The 23057-nt window shown below is 46.6% G+C and overlaps 1 protein-coding gene across 1 annotated transcript in view; it reads right to left on the bottom strand.

Annotated features, from left to right (window-relative positions):
• Window positions 1-276: 276 nt before the first annotated feature.
• Window positions 277-23057, bottom strand: part of AR (androgen receptor) — a 61771-nt gene continuing 38990 nt past the window's right edge. Inside the window, exons 3-8 of the mRNA XM_080553347.1 lie at window positions 22615-22731; window positions 15908-16195; window positions 9076-9220; window positions 8077-8207; window positions 7405-7562; window positions 277-6348 (exon numbers count right to left, since the gene is read on the bottom strand). Coding sequence (XP_080409473.1) covers window positions 6193-6348; window positions 7405-7562; window positions 8077-8207; window positions 9076-9220; window positions 15908-16195; window positions 22615-22731 — 995 coding nt within the window. The 3' untranslated portion in view covers window positions 277-6192. The remainder of the gene's footprint in view (window positions 6349-7404; window positions 7563-8076; window positions 8208-9075; window positions 9221-15907; window positions 16196-22614; window positions 22732-23057) is intronic.

Here is a 23057-nt window from a genome sequence, read left to right as displayed (position 1 = left end):
CATTAATCAAATGATATCCAATTTTAAAAGACCCAAAGAGGCATATATGAAAGGATTAGTCAGTAGATGGGTAAATGAATTAACAGTTCGGACATGTAATTAATAGCGAAAATCCGACTGTGAAAAATAGCCTATGAAAAACCCAACATACAGCCTCATCCATTTAAAAATGACCCAATTATTCCTGGCATCTTCAATATCTATTATTTGTCACACTGAATAACATTTTTTTCATGCACATAACTGAAATAAAAGCCAAATACACGCATACAGCAGTTTTCCAACAAACAAGATTCTGCCTTTTATTGTATTTATAACAACAGATTTTAAGATTACAAAAGAGTTGAACACCAAGCATGAAGGTCTGTCCCGTGGCACAGCACAGGCCGAGTGCTCGCACGGGACCCAAGCATGGACTAATAGTCAAAAACTAAATAGTTTGATTTCCCCTACTGTAGTATAATCGGCTTTGTCTTTATCCTGGGTGCCGGACAGGCTCCCCTTTTTGGTTCGTTGCAAGAAGCGATGTCCTTCAGTCCAGCGCTCTGATTTCCGAGTCACCTCCCGCGCGTCTCCCGCCACACCTCACGGCAGCGGGCTGCCACCCGCTTCCAGCCTCGACGGCACCGTGACATGGCAGGTCTCTATTTTCCTTATTCTGTGTATTTAAGGCCAGATCATAGCTCCAATAAAGAACAGGAACAACAAAAAAAGGAACAGTGGCAACAAGCCAACCAATGTCTTTCTCTAGAAGCAGAATTTGGCCTCAGATACTATTAATTTAGGCAAAACACTGCCATTTTTGAACAGTGACTGGAAAAGACCACACTGTTGCAACCATAGTCAAGTTGCAACCCTCGTAAAATGATGTGTGTATGCTTCAACAAAACTGCAACTCGTGCAGAGCACAAAGGTTGACAATGCAGCAGAAAGGTCCCACAGAGACAGGGCAAAGGCTTTTTGATACTGTGTGTGGGAAGCCAAAAGCTCAGCCCGCACCTCGGAATCACTCACTTGGAAACAGGCTGGAGCAATAACTGCATCATTGTACCTGACATTCTTTCTGCCCAGTCTGTAGGCTGCTTGTTCCTTTTCTTTTGGTAATCCTGTGGTGTTTGCTTCATGACTTTACTTAGCTATGGTGAAACAAGCAATTGCAAATACATTACATTATGCTTTGTTACTTTCATGAATATAGCTGTGGGTTGGGAGTCCTCCCCAGGCAAAAAGGCACCAGCAATGAGCTTTTTGGCTTATTACAAAGAAAATAAAATATATCAGTATAGAGAACTCTTTTTATTACAGAGACGTTAACAAATAAAAACAGCATTAAATTGCCACAGAACACAAAATACCTGGCACAGAGAGCAGCTTATAAATTTGCTGTGGTTTTATGTGTGGTGCAGATATTTGCTTTTTGAATCACAAAGGCAGGTTCCCCTGCCATTTTAAATGGGAATGAACAAAAGTCCCTCCTTGCTTCCTCAAAGCAGTGACTACGGCCCCGGTGAGCGAGAATACAGAGGTGTGGAAAGGTTTCAGTCTGAGCCTTTTCTTCTGGAAACCCATGGCTCGGTGGCCAGCTCGTGCCCGAGGCGCTGGCGGCCGCCTTCCAGCTGTGCCGCCCCTGGTGCCGGGCTCTCGCCGGGGGCACCGTCCGTGGCCGCGCCGTGCCTCCTGGCCAGCGGGCACCAGCACACAAAGGTGCAGAGAGCGATTCTGTCAGTCCTTGTGGTACAAGAATGTATGTCTGTGCCTCTAAAAAAAAAAAAATCTACTTTGAAACGTCAGGTAGGAAGCAGCTACCACTTTGTAATTCCAAGATTCTGCCCTAAAGTGCAAGGACACTGTGCAGTTGGAGAGGGCAGAAATAAAGGCTGCTCTGTTGTCCCTTAAGTGCAAACACTATCCCTGTCTAACCAGTCAGTTAAAGGAAAGCTGCAGATGCGGACACCGACACCAGACCATGCCAGTGCACGCTCCATTCATGTCATGCGAGGACGGACCCTTGACAACTGGGCAGTACATAACCAAAAAAAAAGTTGAAATCAAAAGCTCCCATTAGTATTGGCACACGGACTCATCTCCTGACGAGTACTTAGTTACCGTCAGTGTGCAATCAGGAAAGAAACCTTCTTACAGAAGAACATTAAATAGACATTTTTAGCAATATAAATTGGGGCATGCCTCTCTCTCTATATATAAACTATACATATATACATTTAACTTATATTGTTTTATTGAAACATCTTGGCAGAGGGATCAGTACCTGGAGCTACAGCTGCCTGTACCTAGGAGCTGCAGAGACAGCCCTGGGTTAGATGGCTGCAGGGAGGCCAGCTCTTCCCAGCCACGCCGCCAGCCTCCCCGGCACCACCCCGGGCACGCTGCGGGACGTGGCAGTGACCTGACTAGCTCTGCACACACCAGAACGAAGTGTGACTCCATTACACCGTGGTAGAGGTGATAAGCACCCTCACCTTCCTCCCCAGGTCCGATCCACTTGGTGTTTACCTGCCTGTGCATGGTGTGGGATGTTCGTTGCTCTGGCTTAACTTCATTTTTTCTGAAGCCAAGCAGAAGGCGCCTCTTGGCTTCTATGGGAGCAAGTTAAGGTGGTGCCAAGCTCTCCAGAAGCAGTCACACAGGCCCTCCACCCCAGCTCCTTCTGCACCCCTTGTCTCATGGACTTGTACCCTGCCACACCTTAACACCCCTGCCAGGCCAACAGCAGCGTGTTCCTCGTCCCCCACCTGCTGCCTTCGAGGGGAGCCGATGGTCTGAGCAGCAACCAAGCTTACACCAGCACAAAAGCCCCCGGAGTGCCGGGACAACGCGGGCAGGGCCCACATGGGGGCTGCGGGCCCTGGAGCGGGTCTGCGCCGCGGCTGCACCCGGGGACCTCAGAAACGCCGCGACAGGATTGTGACGATGGTGAGATTCTCTTCGCTTTATTAGAGCAAAAGTAGACAAGAAAACGCAAAAGAAAACACAAAGTACAAATATATATGTCAGGATCTGGACTTTGGTATTACTTAAGCCTCTTTTTTTCCAGTTCCTGCAGCAGCTGATAGAAATAAACAAAGAAACAGTGTTAGCCTCCCCCCCCCAGCAAATACACGGCTGGGTGCTACTGATCCTGGCTCCCAAACCCTCCAGTAATTCCTCCAAGAGTATCATAAAAAGCTGACTTTTGGGGAAAAAAAAAAAAAAAAAAGTTGCAGAAATTGACTTTGAAACCAAAGAGCTACAGAACACAACCCTAATGCACAGGAGCTGTGGGGTGTTTGTGGACAAGGCAACCCAACTGCCCACCTACACCATCGGATGGGTGGGACTGCAGGTGAGCACACGCTTCCTTAAAGCACACGTGGCTGGAGAGGCATCATACGCACAGGCTGCAGGCGTCTGGCAGATGAAGGCAGATATACACGGACAGTATCCCCCTTCTAAATCACTTTTCATTCACACTGTGTGTCCACCAGGAAATCAGTGTATGCAAAACCCTATTATATCCAATTTCTTCCCAGCCTCCCAGCAGAAAAGTAACCAGCAGGCTAACTTCACACTCATTAACTAATGAAAACCTCACTGACGTGAGCTCCTGCAATGTATAAAGCTCTCCAGAGAAGCCATTTAGACTGACCATAAGCATCCTCCTGTTGATGACAGAGATCAGGGCATTTTCAAGCCAGTTATTCATTGTACTCCTCTGCTAATAGCCAGAAGATGTTCAAGAATGGAGGAATACACCAGCAGGGCATTTAATTGATTCATTTGCAAATATTAATAGACCATACCAACACTTAAGATGCCACAGCCCTCTAAATAGAAGAAGCTATTGAGAATCTGTGCCTGTTGGCTGATGCTCAAGAAAGTCATCTGTGGCTTCTGATGCCACCTACAAGAAGGGCTCTCAGGAAGAACAGCTCGATCAGAGCCGTAGATACCAGGAGAGGAAATCTCAGTACAAATAACTGTAAAGAGAGACCTTCCGTTCAGTATTTTTGTTTTTCCGCACCGCTTCCCTTAAGGAAAACCCCATATAGCATGACTGAAGAACATCAGTAAAATTAAAGGCTCGTTCTTACTGAGAGTTTGCAGAGAACCCAGATGCACCACAAAGGCGTTTGCCGGCAGAGCTGATGGTTACGCTCAGCTCGTGAAAGGTCCAAGAAGCAGGAGAATTAGCACTCTGCTGCATGGCAGAGTCAGGAGACTATGTACATGGCATCAACCGTCCCGAACCTAACTCTCTTCTCTGTAAAGACGTCTGACAAACATGACTAGTTGGCATTATGCAGAGGGAATACAATGTGATTTGTAAGGAGGCTCACCTCTCCAAACTCCCAAATTTGACTGCACTTTCTGTGTGTTTGTGCTGGGGGACCACAACAGCACACTGCACAGGGGCACCAAGTCTCCCACAGGCGAAATCGCTGCCTGTCAGCAAATCCACGGGCAAAGGCCTCATTTGCTGTTTACCTTGTGTCCTCTGCGCGAGGAGTACCTGCAGGCAGTCCAGGCCGGCCCTGCCAGAGCCTGCCCCGATTCACTGGCCAGGGCTGGCAACACAGCTTTGGTGGGCTCGCCAACGTGGGGAAGGGGAGAACCAAAATACCAAGGGGAGAGAAGGTTTGACTGCTTTGTGAGAAGTGGAGCCTGCCAAATAAGCAAATCTGGATGTGGGCTGGTGGGCCTGCACTTCCTTGCGACCGTGAGGTACAAAATGGAGTCAAGCCAACATCTATGCCTGAGAAACCAAGCCTCCTTTCCTCAAATATTCCTGACCACTGGGAGCCATCAGCAACTGCAGATCTATTAACCTTTAATTTTGTCTGGTTTTGAACTGAATGCCCAGGTTCGCTAGGGTGTGTTTATCCACCTGCACAGGCCGTGCTGCGTCCTGCATTGCATCGGCCCAGGCACGATGCAGAGGTGTGACAGTGCACACAGGAGGTGCCTGCAGTCAGCTACCAACATCAGCAGGAGCCACGCACACCTCTAAGAAGAGAGAAGGTCTTTTAAGCATTTTCTACACTTCCCTGAAGCGCCATGGAAATACCGTGCCTGTTGCTGCGACCATCTCCCATGGGACAGGATTAATAACAGGTCACAGATCCTGCAGAGACAGTCCTGGCTGCTCCCCTCCTGGGACGCTCGTCTGCTGGCGTCCGAAAGAAGAGTTTGGACAAATGGAAAATAAGTAGTGTAGCTGAAAAACCTGGGCCTTGGACACCCAGCGTGAACGGAGGTGGTGCGGGGCAGAGGCAGGCGGGACTGGCGGTGCCCGGCAGCAGGAGGGCAGAGGCCGAGGTCCGAGAGGCGTCAGGCACTTGTGAAGGTGGGGTAGGGCTGTGCCTGCGGGGCAGCAGCTGTCCGCGACCAGAATGTGACCGCTGAGTGCCCAGGCGTCCACCGGGCACACGGACATTCAGTTTGCCTCAGGAAAAATATCCCAGGTGAAAAGCAGTAGCCACCCGCAGCCCCCGGGGATTTCCAGAGGTCGTCGTCCCCTCCAGCCCCTGCAGCGACAAACCGGTGGCGTGCTGTCAGCAGCCCCTGTGTGACGGCAGGGCACCTTCCGACTCCGAGGCAGGGTCTGTAAATTCAACAGGTTGCAAATTCGTCTCTTTCCTCTAACTCCATTTCTCTACTGCAACACTTTAACTTGTCTGCTTCCCAGCACCATAACACAAATAAAATGTCCCAAAAGAGGCCAGTAAAATATCCCATGCCCAAACATATAGGTTCGACCTGCTTCTCACCTTTTTTTGTTTTACAGGGGGGAAAAAAAAGAAAAACAACACAAAAAAATACAGAAAACAAAAACAACCTACTGGTGGCATTTCTCCCAATCTCCTGTGGCCCTGGGCCACTAGAAGTCACTGCAGAAAAGATAAAGGAGAGAGTGCAGACACCGTGCCAGGGACACAAGGCCACACGCCACGTGTCCCAACAGACCAAGCCAGCCAAACCTAGGCAGAAGCCGTGGCAGGTAGTTCAGTTCAGAGGTACCACAGGAAAAATAGAAATCTAAGGAATCCCAGCAGGTAGTTGCTACTGTCTGTCTTCTCGGCACACCGTCTTTAGAGGGGATTTCCCAAGGCACTGCAGTACAGTAGTGCAGAAACAATAGGCAGGAGATGGCTGAAATGGGGGTGGCAGAAGTGGGAGGTCCCCGCTGGAAGATCACTCCGCGTGGAAGTAGATAGGTTTGACTTTTCCAGACAGGATCTTTGGAACCTGCACAGAAATGATCTCGGCCATCATTTCAGGGTAGTCCACGCTCACCATATGTGCCTTAATTAAAAGGTCAAATGTAAACTGATGCAGATCCTTGGCAATCTAGGAAAGAAAGAAAATCTGTTAAGCAAAAAGCCCCTGTTCAGTGATTTCTCTGGGAAGATGCTGAGCAGACAGCAGCAGACACAACATACCAGGGCTGGACCTGGTTTGCTCTCTGGATGTCACTGCCCTGCTGGCAGTTACCAGGCGGCAGGTATTAGACATCTAACTATATGGGCAGAGGGCAGAGCCCTGGCAAGGAAGGAGGGCCTCAGTTCTAAGTCACAAATAGGGATTTTTTTATTTTTATTTTTTAATTAATGCTGAAAGCAGAGTAGATTCATGGAGGGGCACTGTGATTTAGGACTGTTTTGCTAGGCTATCATTGGAAAATAATTGTCTACAAAGAGTTTTTCATTGCTAAAAAAGAAAGCTCAAGGACCCAAGCACAAGGGTGGCTATTGCAGGGAGTGACAGACACAGCTAACTGTCACCTTTCACTCCCTGAGCAGTTAGGTGCCCTCTTTCCTCTGTCGCCTTATCTAGGAGCATACTGTAATACTGTCCTGCAAATGTGTGTTAACAGTTACAAAGCAAACCACATCACAAGTGCTTTGACAACCTACGTGCGCCTAATCTGCTTCTAGTTTGAAAACTTGCAAGGTGCGCCTCTAATAAGTAAGCTTATCTTAGCATAAATTACTCTATTTCACTCCTCTTTCTCCACTGAAACACCATCTGGGTCCCACACGCTGATGCTCTCGACTCCTGTTCAGCTGCGCCAGGGACATGACAGAGGGCAGAACCTGCACTGTCTCCTGCCCGCTTGTCTCCTTCTTTTTAACAACAGAAGCACCTGGACACAGCCAGGGCTGTGTGTGGAAACATTGAAGGAGAGGAGCAGCACAAAAATGACAACAAAAAAAACTAAAGAAACAGATACAGGTAAAAACATCACGAGCACAGTGTTCATGTCTACAAGGGCTGTGACACTATTTCCCAATGTTCCTGCATCAGCAAGATTCCCTCTGTTCTATACTCCCAAATTCCTACGTCCCAAATAAATCTAGTAACTCTGGACTGTGTACAGACAGCCATCTCACTGTTCTCTCTTACAGGATGCACGGAGTCCAGGACCTTGGTGAGCTGGTAAAATCGCCGAGAGCAGGAGGTAGGGTTCTTCCTCTTGCAAGCGATGATCCGGTCAAGTTCCTTAATGTAATTCATTCGAAGTTCATCAAAGAGCTTCTGGTTCTTCAGGCCATCCACTGGAACTGGATGGAACAAGGAGAGGAAACAGTAAGAGTTGCCCAGAAAGCGCAGAGAAAAAGATGAGCAACATGAAAGCTCAAGAAATGGTTAACACAGGCCTACCGGGAAAGGTGTGCCCTCACTCTGATCAGCCCATCGGACCACTGCTAACCAAGGACCCTTGCTCAGCACTTGTTACAGAAGGGAGGCACAGGACCGAGGTGCAGCACCATTTTCTGAGCGGTGCCCAAAAGGGCAGCAGATGGGCTGAGGAGCCACCTCGTGCAGGAGCTGCACGGGAGAAATGCTGCAATGTGCAGGGGCAGGATGGCCCGGCTGCAGCGGGTTAGGGCACCGCGTCCTTACGCTTGGCAGCTCGCTGCCTCTGCGCAGCTTGAAGCTGAGAGGAAAGATCCAGTGCCATCCCCTGGGGAGCACCAGTACATGCGGGTGTACACAGAAAGGCACCAGACACTTTCAGGGCAATACTGTGTATAGCAGCTGGTGATCTGTTGCAGGAAGGATGCGAGTACTTACTAATACTGAAGAAGAGTAGAGCCTTCATACAGAGAAACTCCTGGGGTGTGATCTGAAGCCAGCCAAACTCCTGAGAGAGGTGCCGCATCCTGACACATTGGCTGTACATTCTGGATTTGTGCATCCGGTATCTGGCACAACAAGATGCACAATGCATTGGCAGGGAGATTAAATAATTGCTTGTGTGATGTGTGGGTGTTGACAAGCTCTGCCTGGCCCAGAAACCCAGCCTTGCCTGGAACATCCCCACTGCCGAGGGGGAACGTTGACAGCAATGAATGAATGTTGAATACGGGAGAGGAAAGTTTTTCAAAATACCTCCATGTGACCTTCTGTGCCTGGAAATGGATGACTATCTTGGATTTGCAAGGTTCATTTGACCCTCTGCCTTCTTGAAAAATGACTGCATCGATTCACCATATTCGGCTATCCAAAAGGGACACGAAGCCGAGCTCTGAACTCTCAGACAGGAGGAGTGGTTTTGCTTACTGCTGTGCTTAGTTGTTGTTTTATAGCTTTTCTGCCTTAGTGTCAATAAAACCTCCCCAGCTCCACGCTGATGGTGCATCAGAGAGAAATCATCAGGAGCTCACGGTATACATTTATCTCTGTTTCTGCTCTCTCTAACTGACCAAGCAAACTGAAAACAGGAACTCAAATCCCTCAGTGAAAGGCAGGTCTGTGTGGCCCAGCTCTTCACACCCCATGCCAGCACCTGTTGCTGCCCTGGTGGAAGTCCAGCTGAGGGCAAACTTGAGGGAAAGGGAAGCAGGAATAGCAGAGACTCTGCAACTCATTATTCCTGCAGATTACTGCAGAGCAATTACAGGAAAAAAAGTGGGCCCCTCCTATGCTTTTTTGGTCAGCTCTCAAAGCCTGATTACTTAGCTGTACATTTCATAAGCAGACGGTAAAGCAACTTCCTTGCCTTGTTCTCACTTCTCACCTAGTCTGACTCAGACAAAGCAGAACTTTAGACTGTTGTTATTTTGCACTTACTCATTGAAGACCAAATCTGGAGCAAAATAAAGCATCCTGGAGTTGACATTAGTGAAAGATCTCCAACCCATAGCAAAAACCATAAGACCCATCCAAGAATACTGGATTATTGACATCTGGTCATCCACATGCAGATTACGAAATCCTATTAAAAAAAAAAAAAAGCCAGAGGGATGTTACAAATTAATATTTTGTTCCTGCAGTTACCAGGATTGTTTTCATGCAGACTCCAACTCTCCCGCAGTGACCCTGTAATGACACGGTGGTCCACAGACTGATCTCAGCTCGTCCCAGGACACACGAATGAAGCAGGGTGATAGGAGTGAGGTGCATCAAGGCACCCACACACTGGTGGGAAATCAGGAACATCCAAACCACAAAACTGCACCTGAAAGGGGAGAAAGGGGATCCCCCAAACTCAAGGAAGAGATAAATACCATGTTAAAAACACAAACAGAAAAGCATTTTAAAGGAAGCCCATAGTAAGTTGTAATAAATGACATCTTTCCCCCAGAAGTCTCAAAGAACTTCAGAAATTGTAATTGAAGGCTTTGTAAGTCCCAGTGAGATGAGCAATTCTCCAATAGGCTAGACAAAGACTACACAGGAGGGTGGGATTAAATGAGTTCCTAAAGTCCCACAGCACCTATGTTCAAATAAGGGCCCCAAGCACTTCCCTCTCCCAACAGAAACAGGTTAGCGCTGCAATCACGTTCATTTCTAATAGGTGCTAATTAGAAATCCAGAGCCAACTGGAATCTCATTGTGCCACACACTCTGCAGCCACAGTGGAAATCCCAAAGTTCCTGCTCCAAACCATTTGCAATTTTCATGTGAGACAGGACATCAAAAGCAAATGAAACAAACATCCGATGACAATTTGCTTTGTTCTGCTACCCGAAATAGATGGGCTGATCAGGAGCTGGAGCCCCAGACAGCAATACAGCTAAAAAAAGTACCAAAGTCTCCATGCACAGAGGCAGAAACAAGCCCTCATTAACCAATTACTTCCTTTGGGCGAAATTCTGGTACTCAAGGAAATCAACATTTTCTTGTTTTGAGAAAATCACGTTATTCCAATCAAATATTAAAGCAATTCTAACACCGTCAGTGTATAATTATAACCCACAGTGTATAATTACAATCCACTGAGGCAAGCATCTGTCTCTTGCTTGGGAAGCTGTCAACTGCAAATGAGCACACGTCGTGTTTCATTGCTGACGGAAATTGCTTTAGGTTTGTACATTTTCCCTTCAGCTTTCATGTCACCATGAAAAGCTACCAGCTTGTGGGCAAGGAGTGTCCTACTGACCCTGAGCAGGTGATTTCCATTCTGAGGGCTCTTAGCTGCCTACCGACAACGACAGCTTTCAGGCAGTCAGAACGGAGCCTGTTTGCAGAACACAAGCACAGATGATGCACGTGGACAACTCAAAGATTTCACAGAATTAGTCATAGTCATCTCTAGGACATGTCCTGGTTAGAATTTCATTTTTACTTACAGTACTGCATGCTATTAAAAACAAACAAAAAATAACCCAACAACCAAAAAATAACAAAACAACTTCTTACTTATCCAGTAAATCTGTTCAGAGATGAATTCACTGCCTACTAAATGTAAGAAAACAACTGTTTTCTTCAATTTTCTCCTACTCCATACTTGCTCCTGTTATTTTTTCTTGCCTAGACTTTCTGAGAAGACTGGAAAACTTGAGTTACTTGGAAAGGAGCCATCCTGCTGGTCTCCAGAGCTGTAACTCTGTGGTGAGTAAGAAGTGTGATGGTGCAGGGAATGCTCCTGCACTGTCACTCGTGATGAGAGTAAACATCTCGTTGGTCCGCTACACACTCAGCTTCTTCCAAAATCAGTACTTTTTTTTTTTTTCCTCCCTACTTAACTTGCTCTTTGATGGAAAAGCATATCTTCTCTCAGAGGAATTAATAGACAAAGGAAGGAGCTTTGCTGGCAGGTGTTTCCGATGCAGCGTGGCGAACATGAGGAGCACATGCTGAGCTCCTCCAGCCGATGCGGGCTCACTGTGACAGGCAGCTCACGCTTTTGGTCCTTTTGAACAGACAGGACCACGGCAACGTGCTTCCCACAAGGAGGGGGCTGCCGTGTGCTGAACCTTCCTGAGCCCCCTGCTCCAGGAGCCACCTGCGGGGAGCAGGGCAGCCCACGGCCATCACCGGGGACTTGTGCTCGCAGGAGCCAGGCTCTGTGACGCTTCAGGGGCCTGAGCCCACGGGCCCCCCACTTCTGCTGGGTGCAGCATCAGCAGGACAAAGCAGTTGCAACACCAATATCCATGGCAGAACTCGTCACTCAGCTCAGCCCACTCGTGATGTTGTAAGCTTGGTGTGCATTTAGCAAGTTGTACAGTACAGGTGCAAACCAACGACCAAAAAAGGCTCTGCAGGTTTCAGTTCTTATTTATAGACTCAGCTTGGGTTTCTCCTAAACATCGAGTATCGGCTTTTCAACATATTTGTTGAAAGTATTTGTTGCATCTACTCTTTTTGCCACGAGAAGGATTTTGGTGCACTTACTCACTACCTTGTAATTACAATGTTCACTAAAAAAATATATTTGCACAAGCTCTATCAGCATCTAAAGAAAGGTATTTGAACACAACAGTTTTGTTGTTATAGGACTTAAAATTTGCTTCTGCATGTACAAGAAAACAGGTTGTACAAGCAGTGCGGTTGACTTTTCTAAAAGGAATCACTGCTTTCAGTTTCCAATCTGGAACACCTTGAAATAAAACTTGTTTTCAGAAGCCAGATACCTATCACTTCTTGGAAGCCTACTGTTTTCAGGCATCTTAGATGATGTATGGTCAAAATCACTGCAAAAGAAAATAAATACAAATCTACTGCCATAATATATTGCTAAGTTTCTAGTACTGACATAGTAAAGGACACCCAACTGATGGTAACTTCTATGGAGAGCAATCATAGCAAAAATAAAATTAAATGTACTGATGTCTTGAGTGAGATGAAAGCATAACCTTTTTCTTGTGAATAATCTTAAAGCAGCAAAGTTTAGAAATAAAGTCTTTATCTTCTCTGTTGATATAGTGCTGTGCCATAATGATATCTCACTAAGAGATAAGCAGTTAAACAGCTCATATGTTACCATAAAGTAACATTTCAATAAAAATGAATACTTATTATCCTAGAAATTTTATTTTCCAGAGGATGGAAGAAGACACAATTAATTGCATCTTTATAATTACAGGGTGAGTTAGATATAACATAAGGCAGTAGATCTGAAACAGAAAGGCAAGCAAGCAATGGGCCTGGAATACCCATAAAGCCCTAACTTAAACAGCAATTACTCAGAAATTTGTAAAAGCTGCAATAAACAGGAGTATCTGCAATGATACCGCCTGTCAGGTGGCATATTTCACCTGATAACATGTGCATCGAGGTGCTAGAGACATGAAGTGTATTCATCTGTCTCATTTGCAGCAGAGTAGCAGCTTGCCCTTTTGCTGGTCTGCTGTGAAGCAGACATTCCCCATACACTTGCAGACCAATTATTTTTTATAGACTGATTTCCTAGCAGCTTCAGGAATGAACTGAAGATTTTTCATTTTCTGACAGTTAGAACGATTTTAAACTAAAGTGTTTGAGTGCTGATCTAAATTAACCATAACATCTTGACTTAGATTTTATATATATAGGGAAAAGAGAAAATACAGATTTTATGAATTTAATCAGACTTTTGAATTCTGTATTTCAGTAGCTTTTTTGGCAAGCTATGGTTATTTAATCTTTCCTTTCCAGAGAAAGCACAGTCTGAGTCTACCTTGTTCTGCTGCAGACATTCAATTACATAGCGTCCAAAGGGCCATGCATTAAATTTTCTCCACTAGGCAGAGGCTGATATGGCTACTGACATTGCAAGCATGATTCAGAAATGCTCCTGCTCAATGCAGTCTTGTCGCTGACACTCAAGGATATTATTAAAACTTTGCTGAAGTAAGTGCAGCAATACCTTGCCGCATATTTTCACCCTCGGTATACAGGTGAGGTTCAATGGAAGATGCGAGGTTAATACACGTCTATTAACCAGTATCAATCTGTTGACTGCAGTATCAGGCTGACACTGCCTCTGTTAACAGGTGCAAATTCTCATTCCTCCCGCCAGCAGCAGTCACTGTAAAGTAAAACCTCTGCACCTTTTCTCTTTTCTCACTTTCTGAGATAAGTCCCTCACCTGGCAAGCAGAGCTGCTCAGGCTTAGTTGAGCCCATGCCGGTGCCAGCTGGGCTGCGTTCGGGGGCTCCAGCGGGCAGATGCCGCGTGCCCAGGGCTGCCCGCAGGCACAGACGCAGAGCCAGGAGTGCTCGTGGGGCATCAGGGCTGCCTGTGGGGATGAGCGGCCGCTGCCCTCGGCCACGGGCTCTGCTCCTGCTGCACCAGCCGCGCTGGGCAGTGTGGCTCCAGAAAGCTCTGCGGCCACCCGTGGCACCTCTCTGCCAACCACACTCATTAGAAGCCTCTGGCCTCCCGGCAGGCTAAGAGCACATCTTTTTGTTTTGGTAAACACAGCGACACCCCGCTGTTTTGTATTGCTTGGGCTTTGTTTCCATTACTTCTCCCCCTGCATTGTTTTCAGCGCATCGCTGTCCCCGCGATCTGCCCTGTGTCCAGCTGCCTAGCCAACCAGCAGCCCCAAGAGCTGGAAACACTTCTGCACTGTTAGTCAAAGAGTAACTTAAAGCGATTCTAGCCAGCACACTGCCCGTGGCTATCCAGCAGGACACTGCAGGTCTGACAGGCGTCAAGGAGGCCCCTCGGCTGCCGGCTGCCCCGAGCAGCAGCACGTGGCAGAAGGCAGCACCACCAGCAGCGGGTGTGCAGCCACCAGCAGCGGGTGTGCAACCACCAGCAGCGGGTGTGCAACCACCAGCAGCGGGTGTGCAACCTCGCCACAGCAACATCTGGGTCACGGCTTGAGCAAAGGCTTGAGCAAAGGGGCTGCGTAACCACAGCCCGAAGCACAGAACAGCAACAATGCTGCAGTTGTTTACTCCTTCCCTGGAAAATATCAAGAGAATGACTAAGTGGTAAATTTGTCGTTGTTACTGTTAAACTCCATGTTGGCATATGTCACACAACTACAGGGAGAAAGCTGGGGAAAACAAACTAGCGTTGCCTCTTGCTCCAGGCATAGTGCAGCTGATGGTGACACCGTGTTCCCACCAGCAGCAAGCTCCACAGGCTCCATCCACGCCAGCACGCAGGAGGCATCTCTTCACACTTGTCAACAGCTTTTATGGATGGCAGACACAGCTGGTGGGTGCGGTGGACAAGAGAGCATCCCAAATACCTCAGCACTCCCGTTTTGAGCTCTGACAGACCGGCCAAGGAAGCCTGGGCTCTGTAAGCGATGCTCGTGCCCACGGAGGTGGATGTGGCCACCTTCTGGCTTCCCAGAGAGCAGGTGAGAACTCACATGAGATGAGCAGAGTGAACTTTGCCCAGGTGCTTCAGCCAGGCAGTTTGTGTGGCTGCAGGCAGCTGCTGGGGCTCTCTGCAGCCTTTTTCTTTCCCTCCATAAAAGTCAGAGGCCTTCGAGTTACTTAGGCCCGCCAAGAGGTCTTGGGAGGACAGGCTGGAGAGCTGGGAGCCGCCTGTGCTGAAGAAGCCCGATTCTGGTGAGGAACATCAGAATAAAGGAACCAGGGCTGTTCTCAGAGGACACGGCAGGTGATTCTGTCTCAGTAAGGAGCTCTCGGTGAGGAGGGAAGATGAGCCTCTAGAAAACATGTAGGGTTGCTATGTTCCAGAGGCAAGAGACCTTGGAAAGGCAAGTGTGGTTTCCAAAGGAATAAGCCAGTCTAGTGAGACTGTGAAGACAAAAATAGTACCTTAGGCTGTGGCTACACCTGCACTGAAATAACCAGGATTAAAGGCCAAATATGTTGCCCAGGAACCAAGAGACGGGCTGTAAACCCACCAGCATGTGAAGGATGGCTGATCCATGTTGAGAGCTCTTGTGTTTTATTGCCTCACTTGTGCTGGCTTTGCTCTCAGAAGACTCTGAGAACTGTGCTAAAGGCTTCTCAAACAAAGGGAGATTCCCTTTGGGTTTCCACGTCTTAAAACAGATTGATTGGGCTGATAAGACCAGTTTATAACAGGAGCTCTGAAATGGGAGTTTTCTTTTGGAATAAACCTGATCCTAGATTCCCCAACGGTCTCCACAGGTGCCCAAGTGAGGTCCTGACCTCCAGGGTCCCAAGAGGAACCAGACAGTTTCCTCAGAGGAGATATCCAGTTAAATGTAAATTTTTGCTGAGTTGCCTGCATACTTAGACCAAGCTCTGCAGGAACTCAGACCCAATCCTCAGCTACTTTCAGCAGCTTCCCCAATTCCACTACCACTTCACGAAGCAGTGCACGTCTGGATCACCTGGAGAAGGTATGCTTTCCTCTAGCTCATGCAAGTTACGGGGTGGTGCTAATCTCTTGTTTGGAGAAGAGTTCTCCAGGCTTGGCTGTAACAGCTCTGGAAGTGGAACAAAACTGCTGCAGGAGAATGGAAAGAAAAAAAACCTTGAATCTCTACCAGGATCCCTCACACGCAGTGGGAAGAAACCAGCCACCAAAAGGAGACACACCTCGTGTTGCTCCAATTTGATTTACAGAGAAGTTACAGACAGACACCTTGCGAAAGTGCTCCCCCAGGAAATTTTCTGATTGTGAGGTACAGGTTGCAGATCACCTCCTTTGAAACCCACCTTCAGGCAATGCAACTGGGGGGGGCTTTGGGGAATGTGACAGGACAGGACTGGGGTTTGTTCATTTTCATCCTCACCTGGCAAGGCCTTTGCCCACTTCACAACGTAGACCAGCTGCCTCTCCCCGAGCTCATTCAGGCTGGTCAGCAGGTTGGAGAAGGAGTCAGGCTGGCTGTTGTCATGGCCAGCACACACCACAGCTGGCTCGATGGCTTCCAGGACGTTGAGGAAGATGGGCTGGCACTCAAACCCATCAATGTGCGTCATCACCATCTTGGGAGCTTGCTCCTCCGTGGGGCTGGATGAACTGGCTGCTTCAGCCTCATCTTGTGTCTTCAGGTTACCCAGCTTCTTGAGCTTGCGGGCTGCGGAAATGACACATTTTAGTATGACACTTACACAAAAAAGCCTTGAGATTTCTTGGCTTACAATAAAATTGAAAGTGATGACCAGCAGCAGTGACACATGTGGTGCATGCAGCCTAGTGAGAGCCCTGGCATCACAGGCATCATGTAAGGACAAAAGGGAGTATATAATGCTCAAGGAAATTTGTTCATCAAAAAAATTTGTTCATTAATATTATATGGAAAAAAACAAGCATCATTTACATCCTCAACCATCACTGGTCTCACATTAAGTCCCAGTTAGAAATGGAGAGGAAGAACTGGGGAAAAGAGAAGACGCGAATTGGTTCAAACAACTACTCGCATGCAATTAAAAAGGGAAGGAAACCAAGCAAATAAACTCAGTATGTGGTCACATTCTGGGGAAAAAAGCCAATGTACTTAAGTACTCTAAGTGGGATCGTTCCACTCCATGACCAAGTTCAGGCAGCTAGGACATGTACACCCCAGCCGCAAGGGCCAGGGCACTCTCCACATAGCAATGGCTTTCACCCTACAAAACCACTTTTACAGACTCACTGTAGGAGTGGGAAGGTCTCCTCTGGGCAGCGATTTCTCCCTGCAGGGAACTCGGCAGCACGTCCTGCCCTGAGCCAAGCACTCGCAGCTGGACTACTACTCCACAGACACACTACAGAAAAAGAAACCTAAAGGCAAGCCCGTGTCTCCACGGCTGCTTCCCTGGAGTTTTCCCAGCTAGCCCAGCGCAGAGGAGAAGTCTCAAGTGAGGGCAGCCTTGGTCTGCTGGCCAGCTTCAAAAGGAGCTTCAGTACAGTGAGCCTGTGGGGTCGGGACTGCCCAACATGGACATGTGCCCTTGTCACCATAACGAAGTCTCTCTCTTGAGGTGCAACTGACTCTTAATTATAAAAGCCAATCTCCCTGCAAGGTGTACCAGGAGCTTCAGATGCATGATTTCAAAATTCTTGGAGAGTTAGTGGTTATCTAATTTGGTATCTACATGACTGTGTTCAGCACAACACAGGTTGGCAGGCTACTGCAGAAAGGAACTGCTTTCATACCTCACTGACTACAAAAAACTCTAATTAATTAGAGCAAAAAAAGCTGATCGCTTAATTCAAGCAGAGAATATAACATCAAACCAATTGTCCTTGGGGTTTTGGCTCCTACGTTACATGATACTTATCTCAGATTTCCTTTCAGCTGTAATTAGAAAAATAAGCAGTGAAACATAAAAATGTCAAGTTAAAGAGCAGCTTTGTAAATCAATTCAAAATCCTGATCTTTAGGTAATGCACTTTGGATGATCTACTGTAATTAAGACAGGCTGCTCTGAAAACAAAAAATGAGAAGAAAGCAGTAATAAAAATAAAAGAGAGCAACAAGAAAACAGGGCTACAATGCAGTGTGATGTAGTTCAGCATTTACTTGCATGGATCACAGGCCAGACAGAAAATAAAAGCCTCTCCTCTCTCACTTCTCAAACATCTCCGATGGTGCAAAGAATCACCACGATTTGGCAAACTCCCGATGCTCTCCTTTCGAACCCCGAGACTCTGCTTTGACAGCAGATCGCCTGGGAAAGGTATGGCACAGCTGTCCTGGGGGCTGCGTTTGGCTTTTGTTTTGGACAAGCAACATGAAAATGCACCAGCACAATACATCGGCCCCCTGTTCCTAAACCACCTACTGTTAGCAAAGGATAGAGGCATCAGGACAAATTCCACGCGAGGCAAAATCACATCTTATAGATATACTTGGCACTGGACTTCTAATGACAGGAGTGCTGGTGTGAAATACAAGTTACCTGGCTTGGAAAAATAAATAAACAAACAAATAAATAAATACATAAAAATAAACAACCTAACAGTATCTTCCAAAGATGAATAATCATGCCAAAAAGGACCTGAACATAAATAAAGCCAAACCTACAAACCTGTACTGTAGAAAACATATATATCCTGGTTTAAATGTTGCAATCTTTTTTTTTTTTTGAATTGAATTCTCCAAAACCAAAAGATATTGAGTGAAGTACGAAAAGAACAAACAAATAACCATGCTGGCTCTGAGACTGCAGTCGTAAACAAAAACACTTTCCATCAGATAGCACTGAAGTTGGATAATAACTATTCTTATCAGAGGAAACTTATGTTTGTGTATTTCAGGAGCAATTTTTCCACAGATCGCTGAAATACTTCTACATAGGGTGCTACACAGGGAGAAGCTTCAGAGGTAAAGAGTAACTTTATAGAGTCGAGAATCTATGGCTTATGGTAGGATTTCTCTAGGTTGCTTAACCGCTGTACTCATTGTACCCTGAAATTCAGCTCCTGAAATGGCCTTACTGGAATCCACACTTACTTTTAATCTAAAAATCTTGGGATCCAGGCAGGTATCGGAACCTCCTAACACACACAGTTTATATATATATGTGTATACATATACACACACATATATATATACATACTTTTGTCTTAATTTTGTTTTACCTGTTCAACAGCCTGTTTTGATGGTAGCTACTACACGGTAGCTACTAAAAATAAAAATGGAAAATACAGGAAATACAGGAATAGAGGGAAAAGCTGTCTCTTTCAATATATTTCTGAAATATTCTGAAAGCATTACAAACATCTAATATGGGATTCACCTCTTTTAATTTTAGAAATCTACAGCACTCATTAGCTAGACTCCCTGGATAACACTGGGCAGAAACAGATACTTAGAATTAATTTCCTCATTAAAGACATCTGTTACACTTTTATTCTAGGATGAACCAAGCTAGACAGGTCTCTACGCTAAGGTGGGTTGAACCCCAGCACAGGACTGAAAGCATGAAGTTTACCTGCTTTGCTCTTACTAGGGCATATAACACCCAGGAAGCCTCATCACGCAGGTTATTCACGCAGTAAGTCACACATGCATTGCATCTGAAATTCTGCTTAATTTTTCACTTTGAATGTATTTTATGTATTTGGGAAAAAAAAAAAAGAAAAAAGCCTAGGTGATGTAATTACATCACGATAAAATATTCGTAACTGCAAAAATGACTAGGAAGTCCATTATACAGCAATTATAGAAGGTAAACACATATTAAGCAACATAACGTGGCCAACTTTCATCCCGGAGTTTCAAAGAATTGTCCAAGGATCTCTGAGTTACCAGTACTCATTCTTCACAAGGGACTCTGGGAAGTTCTGGGGAACTGGAAGGAAACACTCTTTCATAAGACATGACAAAGACATCTATCAATTCGGGGCTGGGCATTTCAGCCTGATTTCAGCTTCTGGCAAAATGGCATCAATCAATATATATCTTGCCAAAACCAGATCCTGTCAAGCGAACAATATTTCCTTCTTTGGGGGAAAAAGTCTGAGCTGGCTGTACGGTTCAGTAGCTACAGGAAAAACGGGATCCCCCATCATGTAAAGGAGGAAAATGTTGACATGAAGAGCATCTTACCACTGCTTTTAAGCACTGATGCTGCTGATACTGGGAAACTGTGATCAGATGTTCACCATACAGGGGAGGTGTTGCTAAACTGCAGAAGTCATAGGAATAACAATAACTAGATAATACTCTCTGGAGTGAGGAAGTAAAAAAATGTATCTAGGTGGCTATGAAGAAGACTAAAGGGTTATTAAATCACAGCCAAAAAATACCCAATGCAGCGAGCAGAAATTCAATAAAAGTAGTTTCTTTATTCATGCAAGCAAACTTGCAATAAAGATTCAGCTCCTGGAAATCAAGGACAGGCAAGATGAAAAATAAGGAACATCTATCACAGCAGCGAACATAATTAACCACTGCGACAGCTTGGCAAAAAATGTGTCAGCATCTCCATTGCAGGAAATGATTACAACTGTATCTAATGTTTTTAAAAGATATGAACTCCACTTTAACTGCAGTAACTCGACCTGAATTAGAACTAAATACAGGCATGACTCGTGTTTTACAGGATATCGGGAGGTATTAATTAAAACAGTCTTCTAGCCCTGCAATCAGTGAACTGAATTTTACGTGTGTGGGAGTTTTGCCCAAGACAGGAACAACGCAGAGTGCATTCCTGAGGCCGAAGGCAGAGGTGTTGGCTGAGCTGCCCAACAGCCTTGCTGAGCCTTGCTGAGCCTTGCTGGGAGCTCGGCCGAGGGCAGACCCGCTCCCTTCTCAGAACAGAAACAGCCCGCGGGACCTTGCACGCCAAGGCTGAAATGCACTGGCAGCAAACGAACAGGAGGTGCCTTAAAACCAGAGCTCTGCAGCTCTGTGCACGTGGTACTGGCTGGGTGAGCACGGGCTGGGGTGGCACAGGACAGAGGTGTCCAGATGCCTGAGTGTGCACTGAGTGGTCACTGGGTGCTTGGGCTGCAACAAAGCCGTGAAACCACGCAGGTGTCTGGGACTGCAGCACGGAGAGGTAATGGGGGAGACAGAGAGCAGTGCACCAGTCGAAATGAGCAAATGAAACTGGCATTATCACTTTTTTCTTTTATTTAACTTTTTCCCTCCCTTCGGCTTTACAGCGTTGATCGGGAGAGAAGATTCTGTTTAATGGATTTCAGTTTTCAGGTCAGAGTGATCTCAATCAATAATGAAGAGCTTCAAAATATTGCCATTCTGTGTCTAAGCAGACAGTCCTAAATAAGGCATTGAGTGTTACCTCCTCCTACCATTAAAATAGGCAGAGCCGCAGGGATGCTGGTAACGGTCAGCTCCATTACACCCTATGAGTGACTGGTAATTAACAGGCGGTTAAAACCAACTGTTTGGAGCTTGGAAGTGTTTTCAAATGCTGTGGCTTTCTACTGTGGGAGAAATAACTGTGGACAAACTCATAGCATGCATGTTTTTAACAATTGCCTTTAAACCGACATTCAAAACAAATCTAAAACAGACCAGGCAGAACAGGTCAAAGCGACCCGAAAAGCTTAAGGAAAAAAAAAAGAAAAAAAAAAAAAACGAAGTGGGGGGGGCTATCAGTCCTAGCATTCGTCTCGTCAGTGTGCCCCACAGAGGAAGGCTGCACTGATGTACATCCCCTCTGACTTCAGGGGGGATTTCTCTGCTCCGAAATCCAGCTGTGCCGCTGCAGCGGCCTGCGAGGGCGCGGGGAAGCAGCAGCGAAAAGCCACCCCACCAGACGTTGGCATTTGCTTTTAGTGCTTGTGAGCAGGAGGGAATGAGAGTGCTGCACGTCCGCACCTGCCCCTCCTGCCGGGAGCTGTGCTGCCATCGTTCGATCCGATTTATTGCCCGCTGCTGTAAGAGCAGGCAGGTTCCTGCTCTGCTGGCTCTAAGTACTTGTCGGTACCTGGAGCTGTAAGAGCCCTCTTGGGGAAGAAATAAAACTGGAATCAGTGCTCCTTGCTGAGCAATAAACCACAGCCTGTTCAGCAGCACGTTCTTCAAGATTACATGAGAGCAGCCTAGCAGCTCTGCGCGGTACTGCCCACCCCAGCAGCTGTGGAAGCATTTAACCCAAAAAGCTGATATCCAACCAGGCGCTCCCCAGCTCTCCGTGCCGTGAATGATGCTGCCAGGGGCTCTCACATGTTCCTAATCCCATGGCGTAAGCCGTGCCCATGGCAGGGGGTGGAACTGGATGATCTTCAAGGTCCCTCCCAACCCAAGCCCTGCTGTGACTGACTCCCCCAAGCTCTGCTGTCAGAGGCCTTTTAGTCGTAGGTCAGCTCCACCAGCCCCGTTTCTCAGGGGATTTTCCTTCTCACTCTCACATCAAATGAACTCAAAGATGAGCCACCCGGTGGTATTCGTAAATAATGGTATGCTAAAATTCTGTCTATTTTTGAGGTAGAAGAAGAAAGGCAGGTCCATCACATTTCAGACAGCGAAATAGCCCTGCTTGTAGGAACACAAGACTAGTTCGGCTCAACCTAGATCGCAGCTTCTAGATTTCGAGCAGAAAGGCTCAGATTTTGGATGGAGGCTTTGTGTCAGGTTTTGGTAAAGCTACATGTTTTGGAACAGAGACAAACTATAATAAGGATTTTTACTGGTGACAAAGAAGCAACACCTATATAGAGAAGAAAAATGCTGGGGCTGTATTTTTATAAAGAAAAAAATGTCTCTTTGCCTAATTCTGCCTGTGAAAAATCATCTTAAAATGGGAGTGAGCTGTCCAAAGAGGCTTTGATATAAGTGAGAATCCAGTTTACACGGCTGTTGATATATTTTTTTCAGATTAACAAGGTTTTAAATTAAGGAAAAGGATGCTTCCTGAAATGGAAAGACAAGTTCAATGAAATTCACAATTTTGGTATTAGAAGCTTGCATATGTTTCCAGAAGCTCATTACGCTCCATCAGCCTCATTTCTTCACACATTTACTGACTATTAATGTGCCGATCAGCCTGGATGCACCACACACGTGGTAAGGACAAAAAGCCATTATCCATACAGTACCTCCGAGAGTCATCCCTGCTTCGTAGCATTTTCGCAGGCGGCAGGACGGGCAGTTTTTCCTTCTGAATTTGTCAATGGTGCAGTCATTCCGGCTGGCACACAGGTATTTCTGCTTACCTAGAAACATCAGAGGAAATGGTGATGGGTGGTGGGTACCAATCAGAGCAGATTCACAAGCAGAAATGGGTTCTTGTTTTCTCAGCATCACTCAACATCCACCAGGTTCCCACTGCGGCCAACAGCACTGCTGCAGTTCATATTTCCACCTTAGTTTTGGGATATTTTTCAAAAAAAACACCTCTCTTTTTTCACAGTTCGGCAGCCCCCAGTGTGGAGGCTGCAAGGCCAGCACATGTAACTCAGAGGTGGCTTCTCCTGGGCTGCTGGGGCTGCTCCGGGCCAGCAGACAGAGAGCGCGCCCTGCACCCCCTGCCCTGCTCGCT

This window comes from Anser brachyrhynchus, assembly GCF_964034855.1.
Source record: "Anser brachyrhynchus genome assembly, chromosome: 13".
NCBI lineage: Eukaryota > Metazoa > Chordata > Aves > Anseriformes > Anatidae > Anser > Anser brachyrhynchus.
The sequence above is the reverse complement of the archived record's forward strand: the minus strand, read 5'-3'. Positions and strand labels throughout refer to the sequence as shown.